This window comes from Hemitrygon akajei, chromosome 8 (genome assembly GCF_048418815.1).
Source record: "Hemitrygon akajei chromosome 8, sHemAka1.3, whole genome shotgun sequence".
Taxonomy (NCBI): Eukaryota; Metazoa; Chordata; class Chondrichthyes; order Myliobatiformes; family Dasyatidae; genus Hemitrygon; species Hemitrygon akajei.
Genome location: NC_133131.1, coordinates 175,972,326 through 176,000,147, shown reverse-complemented (window position 1 = coordinate 176,000,147; position 27,822 = coordinate 175,972,326). Strand labels below are relative to the sequence as shown.

The window sequence follows — 27,822 nt, the reverse complement described above, 5'->3', positions numbered from 1 at the left end:
ACCCCATCACACTCACATCACCCCATCACACTCACATCACACTCACATCGCCCCACCACTCACATCACACTCACATCACACTCACATCGCCCCACCACTCACATCACACTCACATCACCCCACCACACTCACATCACCCCACCACACTCACATCACCCCATCACACTCACATCACCCCATCACACTCACATCGCCCCACCACTCACATCACACTCACATCACCCCACCACACTCACATCACCCCACCACACTCACATCACCCCATCACTCTCACATCACCCCACCACACTCACATCACCCCACCACACTCCCGGGGTCAGACACAGAGTGAACCTCCCTCCACACTGTCCCATCACACTCACATCACCCCATCACACTCACATCTCCCCACCACACTCACATCACCCCATCACATCACCCCACCACACTCACATCACCCCATCACACTCACATCACACTCACATCACCCCATCACTCTCACATCACCCCATCACTCTCACATCACCCCACCACACTCACATCACCCCACCACACTCACATCACACTCACATCACCCCACCACACTCACATCACCCCACCACACTCACATCACCCCATCACTCTCACATCACCCCATCACACTCACATCACCCCATCACACTCACATCACACTCACATCACCCCATCACACTCACATCACCCCATCACTCTCACATCACCCCATCACACTCACATCACCCCATCACTCTCACATCACCCCATCACACTCACATCACCCCATCACACTCCCGGGGTCAGACACAGAGTGAATCTCCCTCCACACTGTCCCATCACACTCACATCACCCCATCACACTCACATCACCCCACCACACTCACATCACCCCACCACACTCACATCACCCCATCACACTCACATCACCCCATCACTCTCACATCACCCCATCACACTCACATCACCCCACCACACTCACATCACCCCATCACTCTCACATCACCCCATCACACTCACATCACCCCATCACACTCACATCACACTCACATCGCCCCACCACTCACATCACACTCACATCACCCCACCACACTCACATCACCCCACCACTCTCACATCACCCCATCACATCACCCCACCACACTCACATCACCCCATCACACTCACATCACCCCATCACTCTCACATCACCCCACCACACACACATCACCCCATCACACTCACATCACCCCATCACACTCACATCACACTCACATCACACTCACATCACCCCACCACACTCACATCACCCCATCACACTCACATCACCCCATCACACTCACATCACCCCACCACACTCACATCACCCCACCACACTCACATCACCCCATCACACTCACATCACCCCACCACACTCACATCACCCCATCACTCTCACATCACCCCACCACACTCACATCACCCCACCACACTCCCGGGGTCAGACACAGAGTGAACCTCCCTCCACACTGTCCCATCACACTCACATCACCCCACCACACTCCCGGGGTCAGACACAGAGTGAACCTCCCTCCACACTGTCCCATCACACTCACATCACCCCATCACACTCACATCACCCCACCACACTCACATCACCCCATCACACTCACATCACCCCATCACTCTCACATCACCCCACCACACTCACATCACCCCACCACACTCACATCACCCCATCACACTCCCGGGGTCAGACACAGAGTGAACCTCCCTCCACACTGTCCCATCACACTCACATCACCCCACCACACTCACATCACCCCATCACACTCACATCATACTCACATCACCCCACCACACTCCCGGGGTCAGACACAGAGTGAACCTCCCTCCACACTGTCCCATCACACTCACATCACCCCATCACACTCACATCAACCCACCACACTCACATCACCCCATCACACTCACATCACCCCACCACACTCCCGGGGTCAGACACAGAGTGAAACTCCCTTCACACCGTCCCATCACACACTCCCGGGGTCAGACACAGAGTGAAACTCCCTCCACATCGTCCCATCACACACTCCCGGGGTCAGACACAGAGTGAAGTTCCCTCCACACCGTCCCATCACACACTCCCTGGGTCAGACACACAGTGAAACTCCCTCCACACTGTCCCATCACACACTCCCTGGGTCAGACACACAGTGAAACTCCCTCCACACCGTCCCATCACACACTCCCGGGGTCAGACACAGAGTGAAGTTCCCTCCACACCGTCCCATCACACACTCCCGGGGTCAGACACAGAGTGAAACTCCCTCCACACCGTCCCATCACACACTCCCGGGGTCAGACACAGAGTGAATCTCCCTCCACACCATCCCATCACACACTCCCGGGGTCAGACACAGAGTGAAACTCCATCCACACTGTCCCATCACACACTCCCGGGGTCAGACACAGAGTGAATCTCCCTCCACACCGTCCCATCACACACTCCTGGGGACAGACACAGAGTGAAACTCCCTCCGCACCGTCCCATCACACACTCCCGGGGTCAGACACAGAGTGAAACTCCCTCCACACCGTCCCATCACACACTCCCGGGGTCAGACACAGAGTGAAACTCCCTCCACACCGTCCCATCACACACTCCCGGGGTCAGACACAGAGTGAAACTCCCTCCACACCGTCCCATCACACACTCCCGGGGTCAGACACAGAGTGAAACTCCCTCCACACAGTCCCATCACACACTCCCGGGGTCATCACGTTGACCGTTGCAGACTCCTCACCTCGGAAGTAGGAAGCCAGGGCGAGGAGCAGCCCTGCGGCTTGGCTGTTGTACTTTGTTTGAACAGGGGTGCTGAGGACGATGGACTCGGTGCTCGCTGCCCTGGAAGCCCGCAGGATGCCATAGACGTTGGTGCCCTTCACCATCTGTAATACAGACGGAAAGGTTGTAACGCAAATGGACGGCAAAACGAAGAGTGAAACATCGTGGGGTGGAGCACCTCACTGTTAGACACCCCTCCTCACCGACAGAGCGTGGTGAATCTGTGGAACTCACTGCCAAAGACATTGGGTGTATTTAAAGCAGAGGGTGATGGGTTCTTGATGAGTAAGGGGATGAAAGGTTACAGGGAGAAGGCAGGAGAATGGGGTTGAGAGATAATAAATCAGCCATGATGGAATGGCAGAGCAGACTCGATGGGCCGAATGGTATAATATTGCTCCTAAATACGTGAGAGTCTGCAGATGCCGGAAATCCAGAGCAACACACACAAAACACTGGAGGAACTCAGCAGGCCAGGAAGCATCTATGGAAATTAATAAACAGTCAATGTTTTGGGTCAAGACCTTCATCAAGTCAGACTTTTGGCCAGAAAAGTCGACTGTTTATTCGTTCCGTCCATGTTGAGCTCCTCCAGCATAGTGTGTGCATTACAGCTGCTCCTGTAGTTATGGACAGTGACAGTGAGGCAGCTGGTCACTCCAGCCACCCCAGAACAGACAGCTGTGTAACACAGGAACGTTTAGTGCTGGCCGTCTGCAAGACACGGGCAGGGGAGCTGAGCTGAAATGACAGTGGCATTTAGACCACCAGGAAAGTGCAGGGAAGGGAGCGGTACGGAGCTCGTACAGGCAGAGGGATTAATTTTACTTGTCGCACACACATCCAAACATACAGGAAATGTGTCGTTTGTAACAACGACCGACACAGTCTGGAGATGTACAAGGTTCGCCATGCTTCTGATGCCAACACAGCAAGCCCACTACTCACTAACCCTAACCGGTACGTCTCTGAATGTGGGAGGGAACACACACGGTCACAGGGAGAACGTAGAGACAGCGGCAGAAATCAATCCCAGATCTTACAGCAGATGCACCTCTACCTTGCCTGTTGATGGAGTTTTTGGTGAACCGCGTGGATATTTTCAGATTTTAGCACAGTAACAGGTCATTTGGCCCAACGAGCCAGCGCCACCCATTTACACTGCACAATTGATTAACGGATACGTCTTTGGGCTTGGGGAGGAAACCAGAGCGCCTGGGGAAACCTGCACGATCATGGGGAGAACATACAAACTCCTTGCAGACAGGGATCAAACCCCCATGGGTAATCCCAGGGGGAAGCAGTGCACACACACCGTGTAAGTTCATGGAATTTCTCCACGCCCGTCAAAGCGGTGTGGGAAAACCCAAGCTGCTGTCGGATATCCATCACAGATGGAAATCGAGGCCTGGTCGGACGGCAAATCTGCCTGGTTGTACCAGTAACTCTTCCACCCTGGGCAAAACACCTACACCACATAAACTACAGCAGTTCAAAGGAGGTGGCTCTCCGTTCCCTGCCACAATGCCTTTGTACTTGGCCATGCTGAATTTCATTAGGAGTTTGAACAGATTTGATGTCATGAAAGACTCCCAGAAATGTCCACAATATATCACGGAGAGCTTTCTAACTGTTACAGACGGGCCACTGGACAAGATTGGAAAAAGCTGCAGAGAGTTGAAAACTCAGTCAGCTCCATCGTGGGCACCAGCCTCCACAGCAAGGACAGCATCTTCAAAAGGTTGTGCTTCAAAAAGGACCCCATCACCCAGGACATGCCCTCTTCTCACTGCTACCATCAAGGAGGAGGTACAGGGGTCTGAAGACACACACTCAGTGATTCAGGACCAGCTTCTTCCCCTCTGCCATCGGATTTCTGAATGGACACCGAACCCATGAACACTACCTCACTATGTATTCCCTCTTTTTCCATGACATATTTAATTTCATTTAATTTTTTACATACGGTATTAAACTTTGTAGCTTTTTATGATTATGCATCGGGCTGCCACTTACATATCTCTCGCGGATCTCATCCGGGAAGGGCAGGGTGCGGGAGAAGCTGTGGGTGTGTGTCTCCAGTCCCAGGCCGGCCATGGTCTTCAGCAGCCAGTCGACGGGCATGCCACTGAGAGAGGGGAGAGCCGGTGTCAGTGAGGGACCCACACACTGTTAACAGAGACTGCAGCAGAAACCCTGCATGTTCACAGAATGGATGGAGACACCTCCTCTCACACGTGCGCACACACACACACACACATCACACGGACTCTCTCTCACACACACACACACCCCACACACACACACATCACACGGACTCTCTCACACACACACACCCCACACACACACACATCACACGGACTCTCTCTCACACACACACACCCCACACACACACACACACCCCACACACACACATCACACGGACTCTTTCTCACACACACACACCCCACACACGCACACACACATCACACGGACTCTCTCTCACACACACACACACACACACACACATCACACGGACTCTCTCTCACACACACACCCCCGCACACGCACACACACATCACACGGACTCTCTCTCACACACACACACCCCACACACACACACACATATCACACGGACTCTCTCTCACACACACACACCCCCACACATCACACGGACTCTCTCTCACACACACCCCCCCCGCACACGCACATCACACGGACTCTCTCTCACACACACGCACGCACACACACTCACATCCCACACACACGCGCGCATGCCCACACACCCACTCTCACACACACGTACGCGCACACACACACTCACACCCCCCACACACACACGCACACTCACACACGCATACACACATTACACGGACTCTCTGTCACACACACTCACACAGACTCTCACACACACACACTGTCAGCTATCCACACACTCACCCACCACACACACAATCTCACACACACACACTGTACCAACACACCATCATCCATTGACACACACAGTAACAACACATCAATGTTACACACACACACACACACAGAGTAACCCACACCCACTTCCAATGTGGGTATCTTCAGCCTGCCATGATGAGGCCACTTTCGGCTTGGAGAATCAACACCTTATATTCCCTCTGAGTATTCTCCAACCTGATGACATGAAGATTGATTTTTCTACCTTCTGGTAATTCCTCCGCCTCTCTGCTTCTCTCTTTTCCCATTCCCCATTCTGGCTCCCCTCTCACCTCTTCTCCTCACCTCCCTCTAGTTCCCTCCCTGTGGATTCCCCCTCCTTCTTCAGCCCGTAACCTTTTCCACCCATCATCTCCCAGCTTCTCACTTCATTGCTCATTTTGACTGATCATTTCAACGGATGCTGCCCGACCTGCTGAGTTCATCCAGCTTGTTTGTACGTGTTGATCTGACCACAGCATCTGCAGTGTACTTTGTGTTCTCACTTCATTCCTCTCTCCCACCCACCTTCCCCCTCACCTGCTCTCACCTGTCACGTGCCAGCTGTACTCCTTCCCCTCTCCCCTACCCACCCACCTTCCCCCTCACCTGCTCTCACCTGTCACCTGCCAGCTGTACTCCTTCCCCTCTCCCCTACCCACCCACCTTCCCCCTCACCTGCTCTCACCTGTCACCTGCCAGCTGTACTCCTTCCCCTCTCCCCTACCCACCCACCTTCCCCCGACGAAGGGTCTCGGCCCGAAATGTCGACAGTGCTTCTCCCTATAGATGCTGCCTGGCCTGCTGTGTTCCACCAGCATTTTGTGTGTGTTGTTTGAATTCCCAGCATCTGCAGATTTCCTCGTGTTTCTCCTTCCCCCTCATCTGTCACCTTGCCCTCCTTCCCCCTCCCCCACTCATTCTGGCTTCTGCTCCCTTCCTCCCCAGTTCTGGTTTCAGTCCAAGATTTATTCGAGGGGAGGTCTGTAATTAGTGGAGATTTGCAGGGATCTGAGCTGGGACCTGTGTTGTTCGTAATGTATATAAATCACCTGGATGGAAATGCAGATGGGTGGGTTAGTAAATTTGCAGATGATACCAAGACTGGTGGAGTTGTGGATGGTGTAGAAGACTGGCCTGATGCAGATATGGGCTGAGAAATGGCAGATGGAGTTTAACCCAGATAAATGTGAGGTGTTGCACCTCAGTTAGGCAAATGCAAGAAGACATCACACTGCTAAGGGCAAGAGAGGTCTTGGGATCCAAGTTCATAGTTCCTTGAAAGTAGCTACTCAGGTCAGTAAGGTGGCTAAGAAGGTTTATGGAACGCTTGTTTTTAAGATAATAAGACTATAAAACATTGGAGCAGAATTAGGCCTTCTGGCCCATGGACTCTGCTCCACCACTCAATCACGGCTGATCCTTAATTTTCCCTTACTCAGCCCCACTCCCCAGCCTTCTCCCTGTAACCTTTGTCCAATCAAGAACCTATCAATCTCTGCCTTATGACCTGGCCTCCACAGCTGTCTGTGGTAACGAATTCCACAAATTCACCACCCTCTGGCTGAAGAAATTTCTCTGCAACTCTGTTTTAAATGGACAACCCTCTATCCTGAGGCTGTAACTTCTTGTCCAAGGCACCCCCACCATGGGAAACATATCTCCATCTGCTCTTTCCAGGCCTTTCAACGTTCGAAAGGTTTCAATGAGATTCCCCCGTCATCCTTCTGAATTCCAGTGAGTACAGGCCCAGAGCCATCAAATGTCCCTCGTATGATAACCCTTTCATTCCTGGAATCATCCTTGTGAACCTCCTCTGGACCCTCTCCAATACCAGCACATCTTTTCTTAGATGAGGAGCCCAAAACTGTTCACAATACTCAAGGTGAGGCCTCACCAGTGCCTTATAAACCCTCAGCATCACATCCCTGCTCTTGTATTCTAGACCTCTTAAAATGAATGTTAACATTGCATTTGCCTTCCTCACCACCAACTCAACCTGCAAGTTAACCTTCAGGGTATTCTGCACAAGGACTCCCAAGTCCTTCTGCATCTCAGATTCCTGGATTTTCTCCCCATTTAGAAAACAGTCTGCACATTTATTTCTACTACCAAAGAGTATGACCATGCATTTTCCAATATTATGTTTCATTTGCCACTTTCTTGCCCATTCTCCCAATCTATCTAAGTCCTTCTGCATCCTATCTGTTTCCTCAACACTACCTGCCCCTCCACCAATCTTTGTATCATCTGCAAACTTGGCAATAAAGCCATCTATGCCATCATCTAAATCATTGATATACAGCATAAAAAGAAGTGGTCCCAACATCAACCCCTACGGAACACCACTAGTCACAGGCAGCCAACAGGAAAAGGATCATTTTATTCGCATTTGCTGCCTTTTACTAATCAGCCAATGCTCTAACCATGCTAGTCGCTTTCCTGCAATACCATGGGCCCTCAACTTGGTAAGCAGCCTCATTTGTGGCACCTTGTCAAAGGCCTTCTGAAAGTCCAAATATACAACATCCCCTTTATCTATCCTACTTGGAACCTCATTACACGCTAGAGATGACCCGCTGAAGTGCTTTGATTTATAAAGGCCAATGTACCGAAAGCTCTCTTTACGACCCTATCTACCTGTGATGCCACTTTTAGGGAATTTTGTATCTGTATTCCTAGATCCCTCTGTTCTACTGCACTCCTCAGTGCCCCATCATTTACATTGTATGTTCTACCTTGGTTTTTCCTTCCAAAGTGCAATACCTCACACTTGTCTGTATTAAACTCCATCTGCCATTTTTCAGCCCATTTTTCCAGCTGGTTCAGATCCCTCTGCAAGCTTTGAAAACCTTCCTCACATCCCCGACCCTGGCACCTGGGAGGCAACATCCCATCCAGGTGCCCTGTTCACACCCACAGATTCTCCTGTCTGTTGAGTCCCCTGTCACTACCGCTCCCCTCTTAAACTCAATCCCACGGTTGATGAAGGCCAATACACCATACGCCTTCTTAACCACACAGTCAACCTGCATACCAGCTTTGAGTGTCCTCTGGACTCGGACCCCAAGATCCCTCTGATCCTCCACACTGCCAAGAGTCTGACCATTAATATTATATTCTGCCACTACCAAAATGAACCACCTCACAGATGAGCTAAACTCCACCTGCCACTTCTCAGCCCAGTTTTGCATCCTATCAATGTCCCGCTGTAACCTCTGACAACTTTCCACACTATCCACAACACCCCCAGCCTTTGTGCCATCAGCAAATTTACTAACCCACTTCCTCATCCAGGTCACTTATAAAAATCATGAAGAGTAAGGGTCCCAGAACAGATCCCTGAGGCACACCACTGGTGACCTACCTCCATGCAGAATATGGCCCGTCTACAACCACTCTTTGCCTTCTTTGGGCAAGCCAGTTCTGGATCCACAAAGCAAGGTCCCCATGGATCCCATGCCTCCTTACTTTCTCAATAAGCCTTGCATGGTGTACCTTATCAAATGTTTTACTGAAATCCATATACACTACATCTACAGCTCTACCTTCATCAATGTCGCATCCTCAAAAACTGAACCAGGCTCATAAGGTATGACCTGCCTTTGACAAAGCCACGCTGACTATTCCCAATCACATTATGCCTCTCCAAATGTTCATAAATCCTACCTCTCAAGATCTTTTCCATCAACTTACCAACCACAATCACAATCCTCTCTCCCCCTCTCCACCCTGTCCACCCCCTTCTCACTCTCTTTCCGCTCTCTGTGGAGAGAATGTTTCCTACGGTAAGAGAGTCAAGGACCAGAGGACACAGCCTAAGAATAGAGGGGCGTCCTTTTACAAATGGAGTTAGAGGAATTTCTTCAGCCAGTGAATGGTGAATCTGTGGAATTTATTACTACAGATGACTGTGATGGCTAAGTCACTGGGTATATTTAAAGCGGAGGTCAACAGAAATGAATAATTTCTTGATTAGTCATGGCATCAAAGGTTACGGGGAGAAGACAGGAGAATAGGGTTGAGAAGATAATAAATCAGCCACGATTAAATGGCACAGTCCCTCCCTCTCTCCTTTACTGCCCTCCCCGAACGGCTGTCCTCCATTGCCCCAACCCCCATATGGCCCCCTCCTTACCCTGCCCTCTTCCGATGCCCTGAGAACTCACGGGCGTACGAGAGCGCCCTGTCCCCAAACAGAAAGTTCTCGTCCACCATGGTGGAGCCCATGGCATTCTCCGATGTGTACATTCGCAGGATGAAGGGTTCAAATGCCAGGCCAAGGAACCAGACGATGCCCGCCACGTAGCACAGGAGGCTGAAATGCGACCAGATGACACAGATATCAGAACATCCAATCTCATCATCAACCATTCCCACAGTCCCCAGTTGAGCTACCAACCAGCACAAAGACCCATCCCACACTCCTGGGGTCAGATACGGAGTGAAGCTCCCTCCACACTGTCCCATCACACACTCCCGGGGTCAGACACAGAGTGAAGCTCCCTCCACACTGAACCATCACACACTCCCGGGGTCAGACACAGAGTGAAGCTCCCTCCACACTGTCCCATCACACACTCCCGGGGTCAGACACAGAGTGAAACCCCCTCCACACCGTCCCATCACACACTCCCGGGGTCAGACACAGAGTGAAACTCCCTCCACACCGTCCCATCACACACTCCCGGGGTCAGACACAGAGTGAAACTCCCTCCACACCGTACCATCACACACTCCCGGGGTCAGACACAGAGTGAAGCTCCCTCCACACTGTCCCATCACACACTCCCGGGGTCAGACACAGAGTGAAACCCCCTCCACACCGTCCCATCACACACTCCCGGGGTCAGACACAGAGTGAAACTCCCTCCACACAGTCCCATCACACACTCCCGGGGTCAGACACAGAGTGAAACTCCCTCCACACCGTACCATCACACACTCCCAGGGTCAGACTCAGAGTGAAACTCCCTCCGCACCGTCCCATCACACACTCCCGGGGTCAGACACAGAGTGAAACTCCCTCCACACCGTACCATCACACACTCCCGGGGTCAGACACAGAGTGAAACTCCCTCTGCACCGTCCCATCACACACTCCCGGTGTCAGACACAGAGTGAAACTCCCTCTGCACCGTCCCATCACACACTCCCGGGGTCAGACACAGAGTGAAACTCCCTCCACACTGTCCCATCACACACTCCCGGGGTCAGACACAGAGTGAAACCCCCTCCACACCGTCCCATCACACACTCCCGGTGTCAGACACAGAGTGAAACTCCCTCCACACCGTCCCATCACACACTCCCGGGGTCAGACACAGAGTGAATCTCCCTCCGCACCGTCCCATCATACACTCCCGGGGTCAGATGCAGAGTGAAGCTCCCTCCACACCGTTCCATCACACACTCCCGATGTCAGACACAGAGAAATTCTCCCTCCACACCATCCTGTCACACATAAGCTATTCAGCCCATCATTTCCACTGTAAGATTCAACAAACCCGATGTTGATCTTTTAGCTTACACTTATTCCAAGCTCGTACCGCAGAATTTTCTCTCAGCCTGCCCCCGAATGATGTGCTGAATTTTTAATTTTTAAGGAGATACAGCACAGTAACAGGTCCTTGCAGCACGACGATCTTCCACCACCCAATTACACTCACATGATCAATGAACCAACTAACCCATACTCGCATTGCGTCTCCTCCCACATACAGGTTTGGGTTACTGAGTTGCACACTTGCAGCCTGTCCCCGGCATACCCTCAGACCGTGTTGGCCGAAGACACAAACAACACATTTCACTGCAGGTTTCAACATACATCCAACAAATAAAACTCATCCTCTGTCTATGGGCGCAGCGGCAGCGTAGTGATTAGCACGCTATTACAACTTGGGGCGACGGAGTTCAGAGTTCAAACGCAGCGTACTCTATTAGGAGTCTCTGCGTCCCTCGTGTGGGTTTCGATTTCCTCCCACAGTCCAAAGACTTAGCAGTTAGTCAGTCATTGTAAACCATCCTGCGATGAGGCTAGGCTTAAATCAGAGGTTGCCGGGCGGTGAGGCTCAGTGGGCCGACAGGGCCTGTTTCGCTCTCCATGTCTAAATAAGCCAAAGAAACAAATAAATCTTTAAACTCAGCAGAGGCTGGATAGGCTTTTCCCTGGAGTAAGGTCGTGAGGGGTGACCCGACAGAGGTTTGTGATATCTTCAGGGCAGAGATAAAATGGATGACCACAAACATTTCCCCAGGGTGGAGGGCATCAGATTAGGGTGAGAAGGGAATCCAAGGGCCAACCTCGCCACACGGAAGGCAGTGGGTGTAAGGAAGGAGCTGCCAGAGGATGTGCTTGAGGCTGGCGCAGAAACAATATTTAAAAGACACTTGGACAGGTGGAGGGACAGGAAAGGTTTAGAGGGAAAGGGGTAATGGGACTCGCTTGGTTAGAGAAAAATAAAAGATAAGGAGAAACATTAGCCTTCTTTGAAACACACAGTGAAATGTATCGTTTGTCAGAGGTTCGTCACACAGAGAAATGCGTCTTCTCTCAAATTAAATCAGCAAGGCTCAGGCCACAAGTGCTGCCACAGTTCTGGTGCACACCCACTACTCCCTAATCCAAACACCTCTGGACTGTGGGAGGAAACAGGAACACCCAGGGGAAAGCTCCGCAGCCATGGGGAGAATGTGCAGACTCCTCACAGACAGCAATGGGAACAGAACCTGACTGGTGATCACTGGCGCTGTACAGCGAAGCATTAACTGCGACGTTACCATGCAGCCCCAACGGCAACTTGGTCAGTATGAATGAGTCATTGGTGTTCAGAACGACTATGTGACTCTGAACCGCTCAGCCACTGAGCACTCACCACAGCGGCGCATTCATCTTGGTGATGAGCCCCGTCAGGACTTGCCTGCGGCTCGGGTCCGAAAGCAGCCCCATTCTTCTGCCTCAGCTGGGACGTTCCCACACCTCACACCCTGGAACAGAACAGAAAAGGTTATCAGCAATCAACTCTGTGCAAGTTTAGAAGACAAGCGGTCATGCTGCAATTATACAAGTATCTAGTTAGACCGTATCTGGAGTACTGCATGCAGTTCTGGTCACCGCACCAGAGACAGGATGTCAAGGCTGCAGAAGAGGTTTACCAGGATGCTGCCTGGATTAGAGGGCACGTGCCAGCACGAGAGGCTGCACAAACTTGGGTTGTTCTCTCTGGATTCAAAATTCAAGATTGCTTAATGCCATTTCCAATGAACAAGAATGAAATCATTGTTACTCCAGATCCCACACAGCACAGAAAAAAACAGTAAGGAACACAATAACAAACTTTAAAAACGCAATGAATGTAAATACATAAGACAGGTGCTACACATTGATAAATTGTACGTCTGTAAAGTGACACTAGGCACAGGAGTGTCTATACATAAGGTGACAGATGCAGTTTAATGTGGATAATGTGAGGTTATCCACTTTGGTGGCAAGAACAGGAAGGCAGATTACTTTCTAAATGGAGTCAAGTTAGGAAAAGGGGAAGTACAACGAGATCTAGGTGTTCTTGTACATCAGTCAATGAAAGCAAGCATGCAGTTACAGCAGGCAGTGAAGAAAGCTAATGGCATGCTGGCTTTTATAACGAGGGGAATTGAGTATAGGAGTAAAGAGGTCCTTCTGCAGCTGTACAGGGCCCTGGTGAGACCACACCTGGAGTATTGTGTGCAGTTTTGGTCTCCAAATTTGAGGAAGGACATTCTTGCTATTGAGGGAGTGCAGCGTAGGTTCACAAGGTTAATTCCCAGAGTGGCGGGACTGTCATATGTTGAAAGATTGGAGCGACTGGGCTTGTATACACTGGAATTTAGAATGATGAGAGGGGATCTGATTGAAACATACAAGATTATTAAGGGACTGGACACGCTGGAGGCAGGAAGCATGTTCCCGCTGATGGGTGAGTCCAGAACTAGAGGCCACAGTTTAAGAATAAGGGGTAGGCCATTTAGAACAGAGATGCGGAAAAACTTTTTCACTCAGAGAGTGGTGGATATGTGGAATGCTCTGCCCCAGAAGGCAGTGGAGGCCAAGTCTCTGGATGCTTTCAAGAGAGAGTTAGATAGAGCTCTTATAGATAGCGGGGTCAAGGGATACGGGGAGAGGGCAGGAACGGGGTACTGATTGTGTATGATCAGCCATGATCACAGCGAATGACGGTGCTGTCTATTGTCTATTGACTGACAGGAAATGATAAAGTACTGGTGGTTGGGGATATGGAGGGCAGGGTTAGTGAGTCAAGGTGTGGATTAGTCTGACTGCTCGGGGAAAGAGGCTGTTTTTGAATCCGGTGGTCCTGGCGTGGATGCTACATAGCCTCTTCCCTGAAGGGAAAGGGAATGGCAGCAGTGGAAGCTGGGGGGAAGCTGATAAAATCATGAGACGTGCTGATGGTCAAAATCATTTTCCCAGGGTGACAGTGGCAAATACTACAGGGCACAAGTTTAAGGCAGATTCTTGTTCAGAGAGTGGTGGGTCTGTCAGAATCAGAACCAGGTTTATTATCACCGGCATGTGACGTGAAATTTGTTAACCTAGCAGCAGCAGTTTAATGCAATACGTAATGCAATATGGAGGAATTTAAGGTGGGGGTTTATATGGGAGGTAGGGTTTAAGTGTCGGCACAAAATTGTGGGCCGAAGGGCCTGTACTGTGCTGTACTATTCTATGTTATCTAGCAGAGAAAAAATAATAAATAAAACATAACAATAATAAGAAATAATCAAGTAAATCAATTATGTATATTGAATAGATTAAAAAACATGCAAAAACAGAAATACTGTATTTTTAAAAAGTGAGGTAGTGTCCAAAGATTCAATGTCCATTTAGGAATCAGATGGCAGAGGGGAAGAAGCTGTTCCTGAATCGCTGAGTGTGTGTCTTCAGGCTTCTGTATCTCCCACCTGATGGTAACAGTGAGAAAAGGGCATGCCCTGGGTGCTGGAGGTCCTTAATAATGGACGCTGTCTTTCTGAGACAATGCTCCTTTTTTTTAATTGATTTTTTAAATGCATTTTCTACAACACTACAAATAAAAAAAAACCAAAAAACAAAGTAGAAAATTAATACAGTGCAAGATAAACATACAATAGTAATATAATACAAAATAAGATAATTGAGAAAGCACCCAAGTTAAAGTCATGTAAAGTTAGTGTCCTCCCCAAGCCCCACAACAAAAAAAACTCCAGACCAACCAAAACAAAATGTAGAAAATATAAATCAGAACATTCAAACCCCCAAAACTGTAAATACACTTGAAAACAATAGATAATAATGCCTACTACCAAAAAAAAGAGCTGAAAGCAAGGGACTGAAAAAAAAACTTAATTAAGAGGAAAATTATGAAAGTACTCAATAAAAGGTCCCCAGACCTTATGAAACTTTATATCCGAATTAAGAATTGAATAATGGATTTTTTCAAGGTCTAAACAGGCCATAATATCGTTAAGCCATTGAGCATGCGTGGGCGGGGCAACATCTCTCCATCTAAGGAGGATTAGACGTCTAGCCAGGAGAGAAGCAAAAGATAATATTCGACATTTAGTCGAACTCAAGCGTATATCTGTCTCACCCAAGAAACCAAACAGAGCAATTAAAGGGTTAGGTTCTAAGTGGTGATTCAGAATTCAGGATAAAGTTATAAAAACATCTTTCCAAAATTTCTCTAAGCTAGGACAGGTCCAGTACATATGAATGAGAGAAACCTCGCCACTTTTGCATTTATCACAAAGAGGACTAATATTAGGGTAAAATCGAGATAATTTAGATTTGGACATATGGGCTCTATGAACAATCTTAAACTGTAAAAGACAGTGGCGAGCACAGAGAGAAGTTGAATTAACCGATTTGAGAATCGAGTCCCAAATCTCATCAGATAAAGGGATATTTAAGTCATGCTCCCAAGCCATTCTAATTTTATCCACAGGGGCACACCGTAAGGGTACTAATTTATCACGGATAAAGGATATTAAGCCTTTACCCAGTGGATTAATAGAAAGAAATCCATAGCATTTTTCTCGGGCATTTCAGGGAAGTTGGGAATTAAAGGATTGATAAAGTGTCTGATTTGGAGATATCTAAAGAAATGAGCATTAGGCAGATTGAACTTAGCAGAAAGCTGTTGAAAGGATGCGAAGCGATTATCCATAAAAAGATCTTCAAAATGTCTAATTCCTTTTCTATACCAATCATAGAATGTTGGTAGGTAGATAATAGGTAGAAAAAGATGATTATGTAAGATAGGACTAGAAAGGGAAAAACCATAAAATTTCCTAAACTGGGCCCATATTCGCAAAGTATGTCTAACAAGAGGATTAACAATTAGTCTAGACAAACTACGGGGGAGTGCAGAACCAAGAAGTGCAGAAATAGATCTTTAGTGGAATTCAGCTCCATTGCTACCCAATTAGGGCACTCAGATTGGCTATGAAAAAAAGACCAGAAGATAGTGCAATGAATGTTAGCTGCCCAGTAGTATAAATGAAAATTAGGTAAGCCATGCCACCCTCTTTTTTAGATTTTTGAAGATAAACTTTATTAATTCTGGAACGCTTATTCTTCCACAGATATGACAAAATAATAGAGTCTAAGGAATCAAAAAAGGTTTTAGAAATAAAAATTGGAATAGATTGAAATAAATATAAAAATTTAGGGAGAACGTACATTTTAATAACATTAATACGACCTACCAAGGACATAGATAGAGGTGACCATTGTGACAGACTCTGTTTTGTAGTGTATAAAAGATTAGCAAAATTTTCACGAAAAAGATCTTTAAGCTTCTTGTAACTGTAATACCAAGGTAAGTAAATTGATTATGAACTACTTTAAAGGAGAGGACACGAAATGCTAATACTTGTGCTTCTTTATTAACTGGGAAAAGTTCACTCTTATGTAAATTAAGTTTATAGCCAGAAAACTGGCTAAATTGATCAAGAAGTGAAAACATTGGAGGTAAGGATGTGGACGGATTTGAAAGAAAAAGTAACAGATCATCAGCATAAAGGGAAACTTTATGCTCAACACCCCCCTTCCAAATCTCGGTCAATTCAGGACAGCTTCGGAATGCTATTGCCAGAGGTTCTACAGCCAAATCAAAAAGAAAGGGACTTAAAGGGCATCTTTGACGGGTGCCACATTTATGGTTAAATAACTGGGATTGCTGAGAATTAGTCAAAACAGAGGCGGTAGGACATAGATACAGCAATTTGATCCAAGAGATAAAACTTTGACCAAGGTCAAATTTTTCTAAAACCACAAAGAGGTATGTATTTCCACTCTATACAATCAAATGCTTTCTCCGCATCGAGAGAAATAACACATTCAGGAATCCCAGTTGAAGGTGAATATAAAATATTAAATAAATGCCGTATGTTAAAAAAAGGAAGACGGTTTTTAATAAAACCAGTTTGATCATCAGAAATAATAGAGGGTATAACAGTTTCTAATCTATGAGCTAAGACTTTGGCCAAGATTTTAACATCAACATTAAGCAAAGAGATCGGCCTGTACGAGGAACACTCTGTTGGGTCTTTACCCTTTTTTAATAAAAGAATAATACATGCCTCATTAAATTAAATGAGGGTGGCAATTTACCATAATTAAACGAGTTAGATAGTACTGAGAGTAACTGAGGAGAAAGGAGTGAAGAGAATGATTTATAAAATTCTACGGGGAACGCATCAGGTCCAGGAGATTTGCCTGAAGACAGTGCAGAAATTGCAGAAGATATTTCTTCTAATGATATAGGCTCATTAAGTTTTGCTTTAAAATCAGATGAAAGCAAAGGAATATTCAGAGTATTTAAAAAAAGATCAACAGAAATATTCTCATTCAGAGATTCAGAGGAATAAAGCTGAGAGTAAAAATTTCTAAATACGTCATTGATTTCTGAGTGATTCGATGTAATATCCCCGTTCTCCTTCCGGATCTTTGTGATATGTTGTTTAGCTTTAGAACGCCTCAACTGATTAACTAGAAATTTACCAGATTTGTCACCGTGAATATAAAAGCGACTCTTACGTTCAAGAAGTTGACGTTCAACAGGTTGAGTAGAGAGAAGGTCAAATTTAGTTTGAAGTTCTACATGCTTCTTATATAATTCAGGGTTATTAGTTTGAGCATATAATTGATCTAATTCTTTAATCTGATTAATTAGGTCTAATCGATCTATACGGGACTTTCTATTAAGATTTGCTGTATATGAGATTATTTGACCCCTCAAATATGCTTTCATGGCATCCCAGACAATCTGGGATGACATTTCAGATGACGAATTAGTGTTTAAATAAAAAGTTATCTGATCCTTAATAAATTTTAGAAAATCATCATCCGATAATAAAGTCGGGTTAAAACGCCAATGTTTATTCCTCTGAGGGAGACCAGGAAAATTTAGAGACAAAGTAATTGGAGCATGATCATAAATCAGTATACTCTGATAGTCACAAGAATGGACAAATGAAATAAGTTGATTATCAATTAAAAAATGGTCAATTCTAGTAAAGGTATGGTGAACATGTGAAAAAAAAGGAATAATCTCTCTCAGTAGGATGAAGGAAACACCATATATCAGAGATACCATAATTAGAAAGAAAAGAGTGAATAGCTAAAGCAGATATAGTAGGTGATCTAGTAACAGGGGACGATCGATCCAAATTTGGATCTAACCAGCAATTAAAAGTCGCCACCCAATATAAGAGAATATGAATTTAAATCTGGTGATGAGGAGAAAAAAATGTTCAAAAAAATTAACATTGTCAGAATTGGAAGCATACAGGTTTGCTAGTACAACTTTAGTATTATATAATTTACCAGAAACGATAATAAAATGGCCATTTGTGTCAGATATCTTACCATGGAGTTCAAAAGGAATATTTGAATGAATAAGGATGGAACCCCCCCCCCCCCCCAGCTTTGGCCGGGAAGGATGAATGAAAATGCTGACCCACCCACTTTGACAAAAGCCGAGAATTATCAAAACTATGAATATGAGTTTCTTGAAGAAAAGCAATGTCATTTAAGTTGCTTAATATGGGAGAAGACCTTCCTTCTTTTAACAGGATGATTCAATCCCTTTACATTCCAGCTCACAAATTTCAGTGTATTAACCATTATCAATTGTTAATACATAAAAGGTAGTAGGCATATATAAAATCAAACATTGCAATAACAGTCTGGGAGCAAAAATATAAACATAAATCAGTCAAACCAGGACAGAAACATGTCCTGAATAACAAGGGAAAACAGAAAAAACAATAAAGTGTTGGAACTGGAGAACCCACCCCACCCTCACAACCCAAAACTAGATGGCTACCCAAAAAAGCAGCTAGCTCTACAAAAAAATGTTACCCCAAAAATAACTTCCAGTTCCGTATCATTGACATAGGCTCCGTATAGATAATATAGCAAATACTAACTAATTTATGCACTAAAGAGCAAAATTACAAATAGGAACAACTTCGTCAGAAAAGATATAAAACTTAATACAATTTTTTTTTTAAAAAACTAACCTACACGCGAGAAAGTATGAAAAATTGAAAGAGAAAGATAAAAGGGGGGGAAGGGGGAAATTATAAATTTAAAGAGAATACATATCAGCCGTTTTAAAAAAAAGGCAAATCTTGTACCGTAAATCAACAGGGAGGCCTTCAATAAGAAACTCCAAGCCTCCGAAACAAATTAAGACCAATTGTAGTTCTCTATAGTTAAAGTTATTCAGAAGTAGAATAAATTACACAAGTAAAATCTAAAGTCCGCAGGGAAACATTAAATTTAGATCATCTATTTAAGAAAATCGCACCAAGTCCAGGGAGAGACTAACTAGAACCCTTAGAATCTCAGTAGTTAATGTCTGAATTATTCAAGTAGAGTCTGAGTTCGCAAAAAAAACTTTAATTCAAGAAGTACTTATCAGCCATTTTAGAAAATCAAACCGGGTCCGAAGAAGTCAAGATGGCTGGAAGATTTCCAACAAACAACTCAGCCTCCTTCACTGATTTAAACCACTTATATTCTCCAGTAGTAAGCGTAATTCGAAGATCGGCTGGGTTACAAAGAGAAGGTTTGAATCCATGATCAAAAAGCACTTTCATTACGGCTTTGAACTCAGCACGCATCTTCAGAACCTGGAGGGCATAATCTTCCATGAAATGAATGGTGGTATTTTGGAAAGTCAGAGTACCTCTTTGGCGTGCCTCCATAATCAAACGGTTTTTCACCTGATATCGATGGAAACACAGGATAATTGGCCGTGGTCTAGAACCCAAAATAGCACGAGGAACATAAATCCTGTGAGCTCTTTCTAGCTCAGGTGGAGTCGGGAGAAATTCTTTCCCGAAAATCTCACAGAGAAAAGAAGAGAAAAATTCAACAGAAGAGCCCTTTTCGGTGGCCTCCGGCAAACTGAAAATTCGCAGATTGCAGCGTCTGCTCCGATTTTCGAGATCCGCCATTTTGGAAGTAAGTTTACTGTTTTTCTCTGTTAGGTTGGAGCAGAGAGTTTCTAGATGTTGAACACGGCGTTCTAAACCTTCAGAGGTTAGGTCGATGCGAGATAGATGTTCAGCATGGTCATCCACTCTGGCATTAATCTGATCCAATTTTGACTCCAGCTGACTGATAGAAGCTCTAAATTCAGTCTTGATATCCGTTAGAGTATCTTGTCGATGCTGTTCCAGGATAGAGAGAATCTCAGCCGTGGAAGTTTCTTTTTTCCCGAGTTTAGTGCTTTTTGTAGCCATTGTAAGATAGACGTATTTGCAGGCAGATAAAAGAAAGCAAATAAAATAACGAACTAAGGTTTAAAAAGGGAGACACATAGTGCGAAAATAGGAAGTATAATAGAGCAAAAGTTTGAAGCGACTAAACAATCGCCATCTTACCGCAAGTCGACACCACTCCTTGAAGATGTCCTGAGTACTTTGTAGGCTGGTACCCAAGATGGAGCTGACTAGATTTACAACCCTCTGCAGCTTCTTTCAGTCCTATGCAGTAGTCCCTCCATACCAGACAGTGATGCAGCCTGTCAGAATGCTCTCCATGGTACATCTATAGAAGTTTTTGAGTGTATTTGTTGACATGCCAAATCTCTTCAAACTCCTAATAAAGTATAGCCACTGTCTTGCCTTCTTTATGACTACATTGATATGTTGGGACCAGGTTAGATCCTTAGAGATCTTGACACCCAGGAACTTGAAGCTGCTCGCTCTCTCCACTTCTGATCCCTCTATGAGGATTGGTATGTGTTCCTTCATCTTACCCTTCCTGAAGTCCACAATCAGTTCTTTTGTCTTACTGACATTGAGTGCCAGGTTGTTGCTGTGACACCACACCACTAGTTGGCATATCTTACTCCTGTATGCCCTCTCGTCACCACCTGAGATTCTACCAACAATGGTTGTATCGTCAGCAAATTTATAGACGGTATTTGAGCTATGCCTAGCCACACAGTCATGTGTATACAGAGAGTAGAGCAGTGGGCTAAGCACACACCCCTGAGGTGCACCAGTGTTGATCGTTACAGAAGAGGATATGTTATCACCAATCCGCACAGACTGCGGTCTTCCATTAGGAAGTCGAGGATCCAATTGCAGAGGGAGGTACAGAGGCCCAGGTTTTGTAACTTTTCAATCAGGATTGTGGGAATGATGGTGTGAAATGCTGAGCTATAGTCAATGAACAGCATCTTTGTGTTGTCCAGGTGGTCTAAAGCTGGGTGGACAGTCACTGAAACTGCGTCTGCCGTTGATCTAGGCAAATTACAATGGGTCCAGGTCCTTGCTGAGGCAGGAGTTCAGTCTAGTCATTTCATTCTCTCAAAGCATTTCATCACTGTAGATGTGAGTGCTATTAAGACATTAAGGTAATTATAACCATATAACAATCACAGCACGGAAACAGGCCATTCCGGCCCTCCTAGTCCGTGCCGAACTCTTAATCTCACCTAGTCCCACCTACCCGCACTCAGCCCATAACCCTCCACTCCTTTCCTGTCCATATACCTATCCAATTTTACCTTAAATGACACAACTGAACTGGCCTCTACTACTTCTACAGGAAGCTCATTCCACACAGCTATCACTCTCTGAGTAAAGAAATACCCCCTCGTGTTTCCCTTAAACTTTTGCCCCCTAACTCTCAAATCATGTCCTCTCGTTTGAATCTCCCCTACTCTCAATGGAAACAGCCTATTCACGTCAACTCTATCTATCCCTCTCAACATTTTAAATACCTCAATCAAATCCCCCCTCAACCTTCTACGCTCCAATGAATAGAGACCTAACTTGTTCAACCTTTCTCTGTAACTTAAGTGCTGAAACCCAGGTAACATCCTAGTAAATCGTCTCTGCACTCTCTCTAATTTATTGATATCTTTCCTATAATTCGGTGACCAGAACTGTACACAATATTCCAAATTTGGCCTTACCAATGCCTTGTACAATTTTAACATTACATCCCAACTTCTGTACTCAATGCTCTGATTTATAAAGGCCAGCGTTCCAAAAGCCTTCTTCACCACCCTATCTACATGAGACTCCACCTTCAGGGAACTATGCACTGTTATTCCTAGATCTCTCTGTTCCACTGCATTCCTCAATGCCCTACCATTTACCCTGTATGTTCTATTTGGATTATTCCTGCCAAAATGTAGAACCTCACACTTCTCAGCATTAAACTCCATCTGCCAACGTTCAGCCCATTCTTCTAACCGGCATAAATCTCCCTGCAAGCTTTGAAAACCCACCTCATTATCCACAACACCTCCTACCTTAGTATCATCAGCATACTTACTAATCCAATTTACCACCCCATCATCCAGATCATTTATGTATATTACAAACAACATTGGGCCCAAAACAGATCCCTGAGGCACCCCGCTAGTCACCGGCCTCCATCCCGATAAACAATTATCCACCACTACTCTCTGGCATCTCCCATCTAGCCACTGTTGAATCCATTTTATTACTCCAGCATTAATACCTAACGACTGAACCTTCTTAACTAACCTTCCATGTGGAACTTTGTCAAAGGCCTTGCTGAAGTCCATATAGACTACATCCACTGCCTTACCCTCGTCAACATTCCTCGTAACTACTTCAAAAAATTCAATAAGGTTTGTCAAACATGACCTTCCACGCACAAATCCATGCTGGCTACTCCTAATCAGATCCTGTCTATCCAGATAATTATAAATACTATCTCTAAGAATACTTTCCATTAATTTACCCACCACTGATGTCAAACTGACAGGTCTATAATTGCCAGGCTTACTTCTAGAACCCTTTTTAAACAATGGAACCACATGAGCAATACGCCAATCCTCCGGCACAATCCCTGTTTCTAATGACATCTGAAAGATCTCCGTCAGAGCTCCTGCTATCTCTACACAAACTTCCCTCAAGGTCCTGGGGAATATCCGGTCAGGACCCGGAGATTTATCCACTTTTAAATTTCTTAAAAGCGCCAGTACTTCCACCTCTTTAATTGTCATAGGTTCCATAACTTCCTTACTTGTTTCCCACACCTTACACCATTCAATATCCTTCTCCTTAGTGAATACCGAAGAGAAGAAATCGTTCAAAATCTCTCCCATCTCCCTCGGCTCCACACATAGCTGACCACCCTGATTCTCTAAGGGACCAATTTTATCCCTCACTATCCTCTTGCTTTTAATATAACTGTAGAAGCCTTTCGGATTTACTTCCACCTTATTTGCCAAACCAAACTCGTAACTTCTTTTAGCTTTTCTAATCTCTTTCTTAAGTTTCCTTTTACATTCTTTATATTCCTCGAGCAATTCCTTTACTCCATGCTGCCTATATCTATTGTAGACATCCCTCTTTTTTCGAACCAAGTTTCTAATATCCCTTGAAAACCATGGCGCTTTCAAACCTTTAACCTTTCCTTTCAACCGAACAGGAACATAAAGATTCTGTACCCTCATAATTTCACCCTTAAATGACCTCCATTTCTCTATTACATCCTTCCCATAAAACAACTTGACCCATTCCACTCTCTCTAAATCCCTGCGCATCTCCTCAAAGTTAGCCTTTCTCCAATCAAAAATCTCAACTCTAGGTCCAGTCCTGTCCTTCTCCATAATTATATTGAAGCTAATGCTATTGTGATCACTGGACCCGAAGTGCTCCCCAACACATACATCTGTCAGCTGACCTATCGCATTCCCTAACAGGAGATCCAACACTGCCCCATCTCTAGTTGGTACTTCTATGTATTGTTGCAAAAAGCTATCCTGCACACATTTCACAAACTCTAAACCATCCAGCCCTTTTACAGAATGAGCTTCCCAATCTATGTGTGGAAAATTAAAATCTCCCACAATCACCACCTTGTGTTTACTACAAATATCTGCTATCTCCTTACACATTTGCTCTTCCAACTCACGCTCCCCATTAGGTGGCCTATAATACACTCCTATCAGTGTTACTACACCTTTCCCATTCCTCAATTCCACCCAAATAGCCTCCCTAGAGGAGCTCTGTAATCTATCCTTCCAAAGCACCGCCATAAGATTTTCTCGGACAAGCAATGCAACACCTCCTCCTCTGGCCCCTCCTACTCTATCACACCTGAAGCAACTAAATCCAGGAATATTTAGTTGCCAATCACACCCTTCCTGCAACCATGTTTCACTAATAGCTACAACATCATAATTCCAGGTATCAATCCACACTTTAAGCTCATCCACCTTTCTTACAATGCTCCTAGCATTAAAATAGATACTTTTAAGATACTCTCCACCTCCTTCTCTCTTTTCATCCCTAGCAATGCATTCAAATTTATTATCCTTTTCTTTCTTCTCCCCTACAACTTCGGGCTGAGCGCATCCCTCCTCCATCACCTGCCTGTCCTCCCTCACACACGGTCTACTTACTTGCTCTACTGGTGAACTAACCTCCTCTCCCATAGTTTCCTCAAATTGATTTCCGCCCCCCCCATCTTACTAGTTTAAAGTCTGCCCCGTAGCCCTAGCAAACCTCCCCGCTAGGATATTGGTCCCCCCAGGATTCAAGTGTAACCCGTCCTTCTTGAACAGGTCACGCCTGCCCCAGAAGAATTATACTGATATAATTGTTGCCTTTTTGAAGCCAGTGGGAACTTCTGCCCGTAGCAGTGAGAGGTTGAAAATGTCCTTGAATACTCCCGCCAGTTGGTTGGCACAAGTTTTCAGAGCCTTACCAGGTACTCCATCGGGTCCTTCTGCCTTGAGAGGGTTCACTCTCTTTAACGACAGTCTAACATCGGCCTCTGAGACAGAGATCACAGGGTCACCAGGTGCAGCAGGGATCTTCACAGCTGTAGTTGTATTCTCCCTTTCAAAGCGGACATCGAAGGCGTTTGAGTTCATCTGGTAGTGAAGCATCGCTGCCATTCATGCTATTGGGTTTTGCTTTGTAGGAAGTAATGTTTTGCAAACCCTGGCGGAGTTGCTGTGCATCTGATTGTCGCCTTCAACCTTGTTTCAAATGATCTGTTCACCTTTGAAATAGCCCTCCACAGATCATTCCTGGTTTTCTGGTACAAGCCTGGGTTGCCAGACTTGAATACCACAGACCTAGCCTTCAGAAGGCGATGTACCTCCCACGATTGTCAGGGGTCAGGATAGAAGCAGATTGATGGGTTTCTGGCAGTAGAAACAGTTACATATTCAGATCCAATCATCACATGCACATTGAGGCACACCATGACATGCGTCTTTTGTGTCAACAGCCAGTGCAAGGATGTGCTGGAGGCAGTCTGCAAGAGTGGTCACACAATCTGGCACCAGCATGACATGTCCACCAATTTAAACAAACAAAACAAGCCCCTGTCCCCCACCCCCGACAAACACACACACCTCCACAAAGTGAAACTCCCTCCACACTGTCCCATCACACACTCCCCACATCAGACAGATAGTGAAACTTCCTCCATATCGTCCCAACACACACTCCCGGGGTCAGACACAGACTGAAGCCCCCTCCACACCATAAAAGGGGGGGAAAGTTATACTCACACATTAACATATTGGATATATTAGGTGGAATAATCCCTTGCTCACAATTAATATGCACGATAAGGACTGTAAACCAAGACGAAGCTACTGACACAATGAAGGAAGCCCTTAACACCGGCAGAGATGAAGGCCCTTCATTGCTTCCCTAAACACCAGAGCGTACCGCCTGGTAAGCTTGTTTGAATGCAGTTCCTTTGCGGTACAAAGGAAACATTTATTGAGATGTTTGGGACAGACCCAGTATAATATGGAGAGCTTGTTTGCACATCACTGCCATCAGAATGCATATAAAACCATACCTCACCTTCTGAAAAGCACTATAGACTGATGTATTTGAGATTTTTTTGGGCAGGGAATTAAAGTGGATGTATTTCCCATCTCTGCTCCACATTCCACCTTACGCTGGTCTGCCGACCGCCATTAAACTTTAGATGAAGAAACAGGGAATTGAGCGATGCAGACGGATGAGATTAGTCAGACATCGTGGACCGAAGAGTGTGTTCCACTGAATGACTCGGGAGACAGGGTTGGGTAGCTATGCAGGAGGGAGAGATATAATGGAGTCTCAGGTATGAGATCGGACCGTGCGCTGGGGTTTCAATGGCCAGAGGACGCTGCTGTTAATATAAAATACAATACACATTCCTGGGTGCCAACATCTCTGAGGATCTATCCAGGGCCCAACATATTGATGCAATCACAAAGAAGGCACAACAGCGGCTATAGTTCATTAGGAGTTTGAGGGTGTTTGCTATGTCACGCAAATTTCTACAAACGCACCATGGAGTGCACTCTAACTGATTGCGTCACCGTCTGGTATGGAGGGCCACTACACAGGATCAGAAAAAGCTGCAGGAAGTTGTAAACTCAGTCAGCTCCATCATGGGCACTGGCTTCCCCAGCATCAAGGACATCTTCAAGGAGTGATGCCTCAAGAAGGCAGCATCCATCATTAAGGACCCATCCTCTTCTCAAAGCTACAATCAAAGAGGAGGTACAGGAGTCTGAAGACACACGCTGAACGATTCAGGAACAGCTTCTTCCCCTCCAGCAGATTGCTGAATGGACAATGAACCCACAGCACTACTCCAGCATGCTTTTCCCCTCTCTTATTGCATTAGTTATTTACTTTATATACTTCTTATTGTATTTTTGTTTTTATCATGATATATTACTGCTGCAAATTAACACACTTCATGAAATATGCCGGTGATAATAAGCCTGATTCTGAAATACAGATGACCAGAGGTTTGGTCGGGACTCACAGAGCACTGAGTGTGGGATGTCCCACTCCCAGGAACAAGCTTAGAAACAAGTGACCATCTCCTGGTTTAAGGCATGAGTGACGGCGAGGCGTCCCCCCCCAGGGGAGAGGAGGGCAGAGAGGGGAGGGGCGGGGAGGCAGGAGGAGAACTGGAGGGAAAGCAGGGATAGACAGGGAACGTCCTCCTCCAGTCGGCCATCCATGGAGCGAGCTGAGGAGGGGATTCTACCCATTCTGTTTCCATGGTCCCCAGTCCTTGGTGGGGGGGGGGGGTTACTCCGTCCCTCCCTCCCTCCCTCCCTCCTTCTTTCCTCCCTCCCTCCTTCTTTCCTCATTCACTCACCTCCCCCGGACCCGGACCCGAACTCGGTGCACCGCAGACTGCCCGGCACCGGAAGCTGCCTCCCCCGGAATCCATAATGGTCGGCACACTTCCGGCAGCCACACGAACCGAGGAATTTGGGAGTATTTGTGTAGGATTTGCAGGTTGAGTGTGGTGAGGAGGGAAATGCAATGTTAGCATTCATTTTAAGAGGACTAGAATATAAAAGCAAAGATGTGATGTTGAGACTTTATAAAGCTCTGGTGGGGCCTCACTTGGAGTATTGTGAGCGGGTTTGAGCCCCTGACCTGCTCAGGGACCTGTTGAACGGGACTGCCCGATGCAACACCTTCCTCCCCAGGTCCCCAGCGTACAGAGACTTCCACTGGGGACCCCCTCCGCTGCCGGACGGTAACACGGACCGCCAAGACGAGTCCGGTCGGCAGATGAAGGCGAGGAA

At 46.2% G+C, this 27,822-nt stretch overlaps 1 protein-coding gene across 3 annotated transcripts in view; it reads right to left on the bottom strand.

Annotated features, from left to right (window-relative positions):
* The window catches only part of gpaa1 (glycosylphosphatidylinositol anchor attachment 1), an 83,406-nt gene extending 55,957 nt beyond the window's left edge, over positions 1-27,449 (bottom strand). For 2 of the 3 annotated variants that reach the window (XM_073055170.1, XM_073055172.1), the window contains exons 1-5: positions 27,384-27,449; positions 12,583-12,694; positions 9,846-10,025; positions 4,793-4,904; positions 2,736-2,880 (exon numbers count right to left, since the gene is read on the bottom strand). In XM_073055170.1, the coding sequence (XP_072911271.1) occupies positions 2,736-2,880; positions 4,793-4,904; positions 9,846-10,025; positions 12,583-12,656 (511 nt within the window). In that variant the 5' untranslated portion in view covers positions 12,657-12,694; positions 27,384-27,449. Of the gene's footprint in view, positions 1-2,735; positions 2,881-4,792; positions 4,905-9,845; positions 10,026-12,582; positions 12,695-27,041; positions 27,061-27,383 lie in introns of those variants that run through there. The other variant, XM_073055171.1, reaches the window with a different exon arrangement.
* Positions 27,450-27,822: the final 373 nt, after the last annotated feature.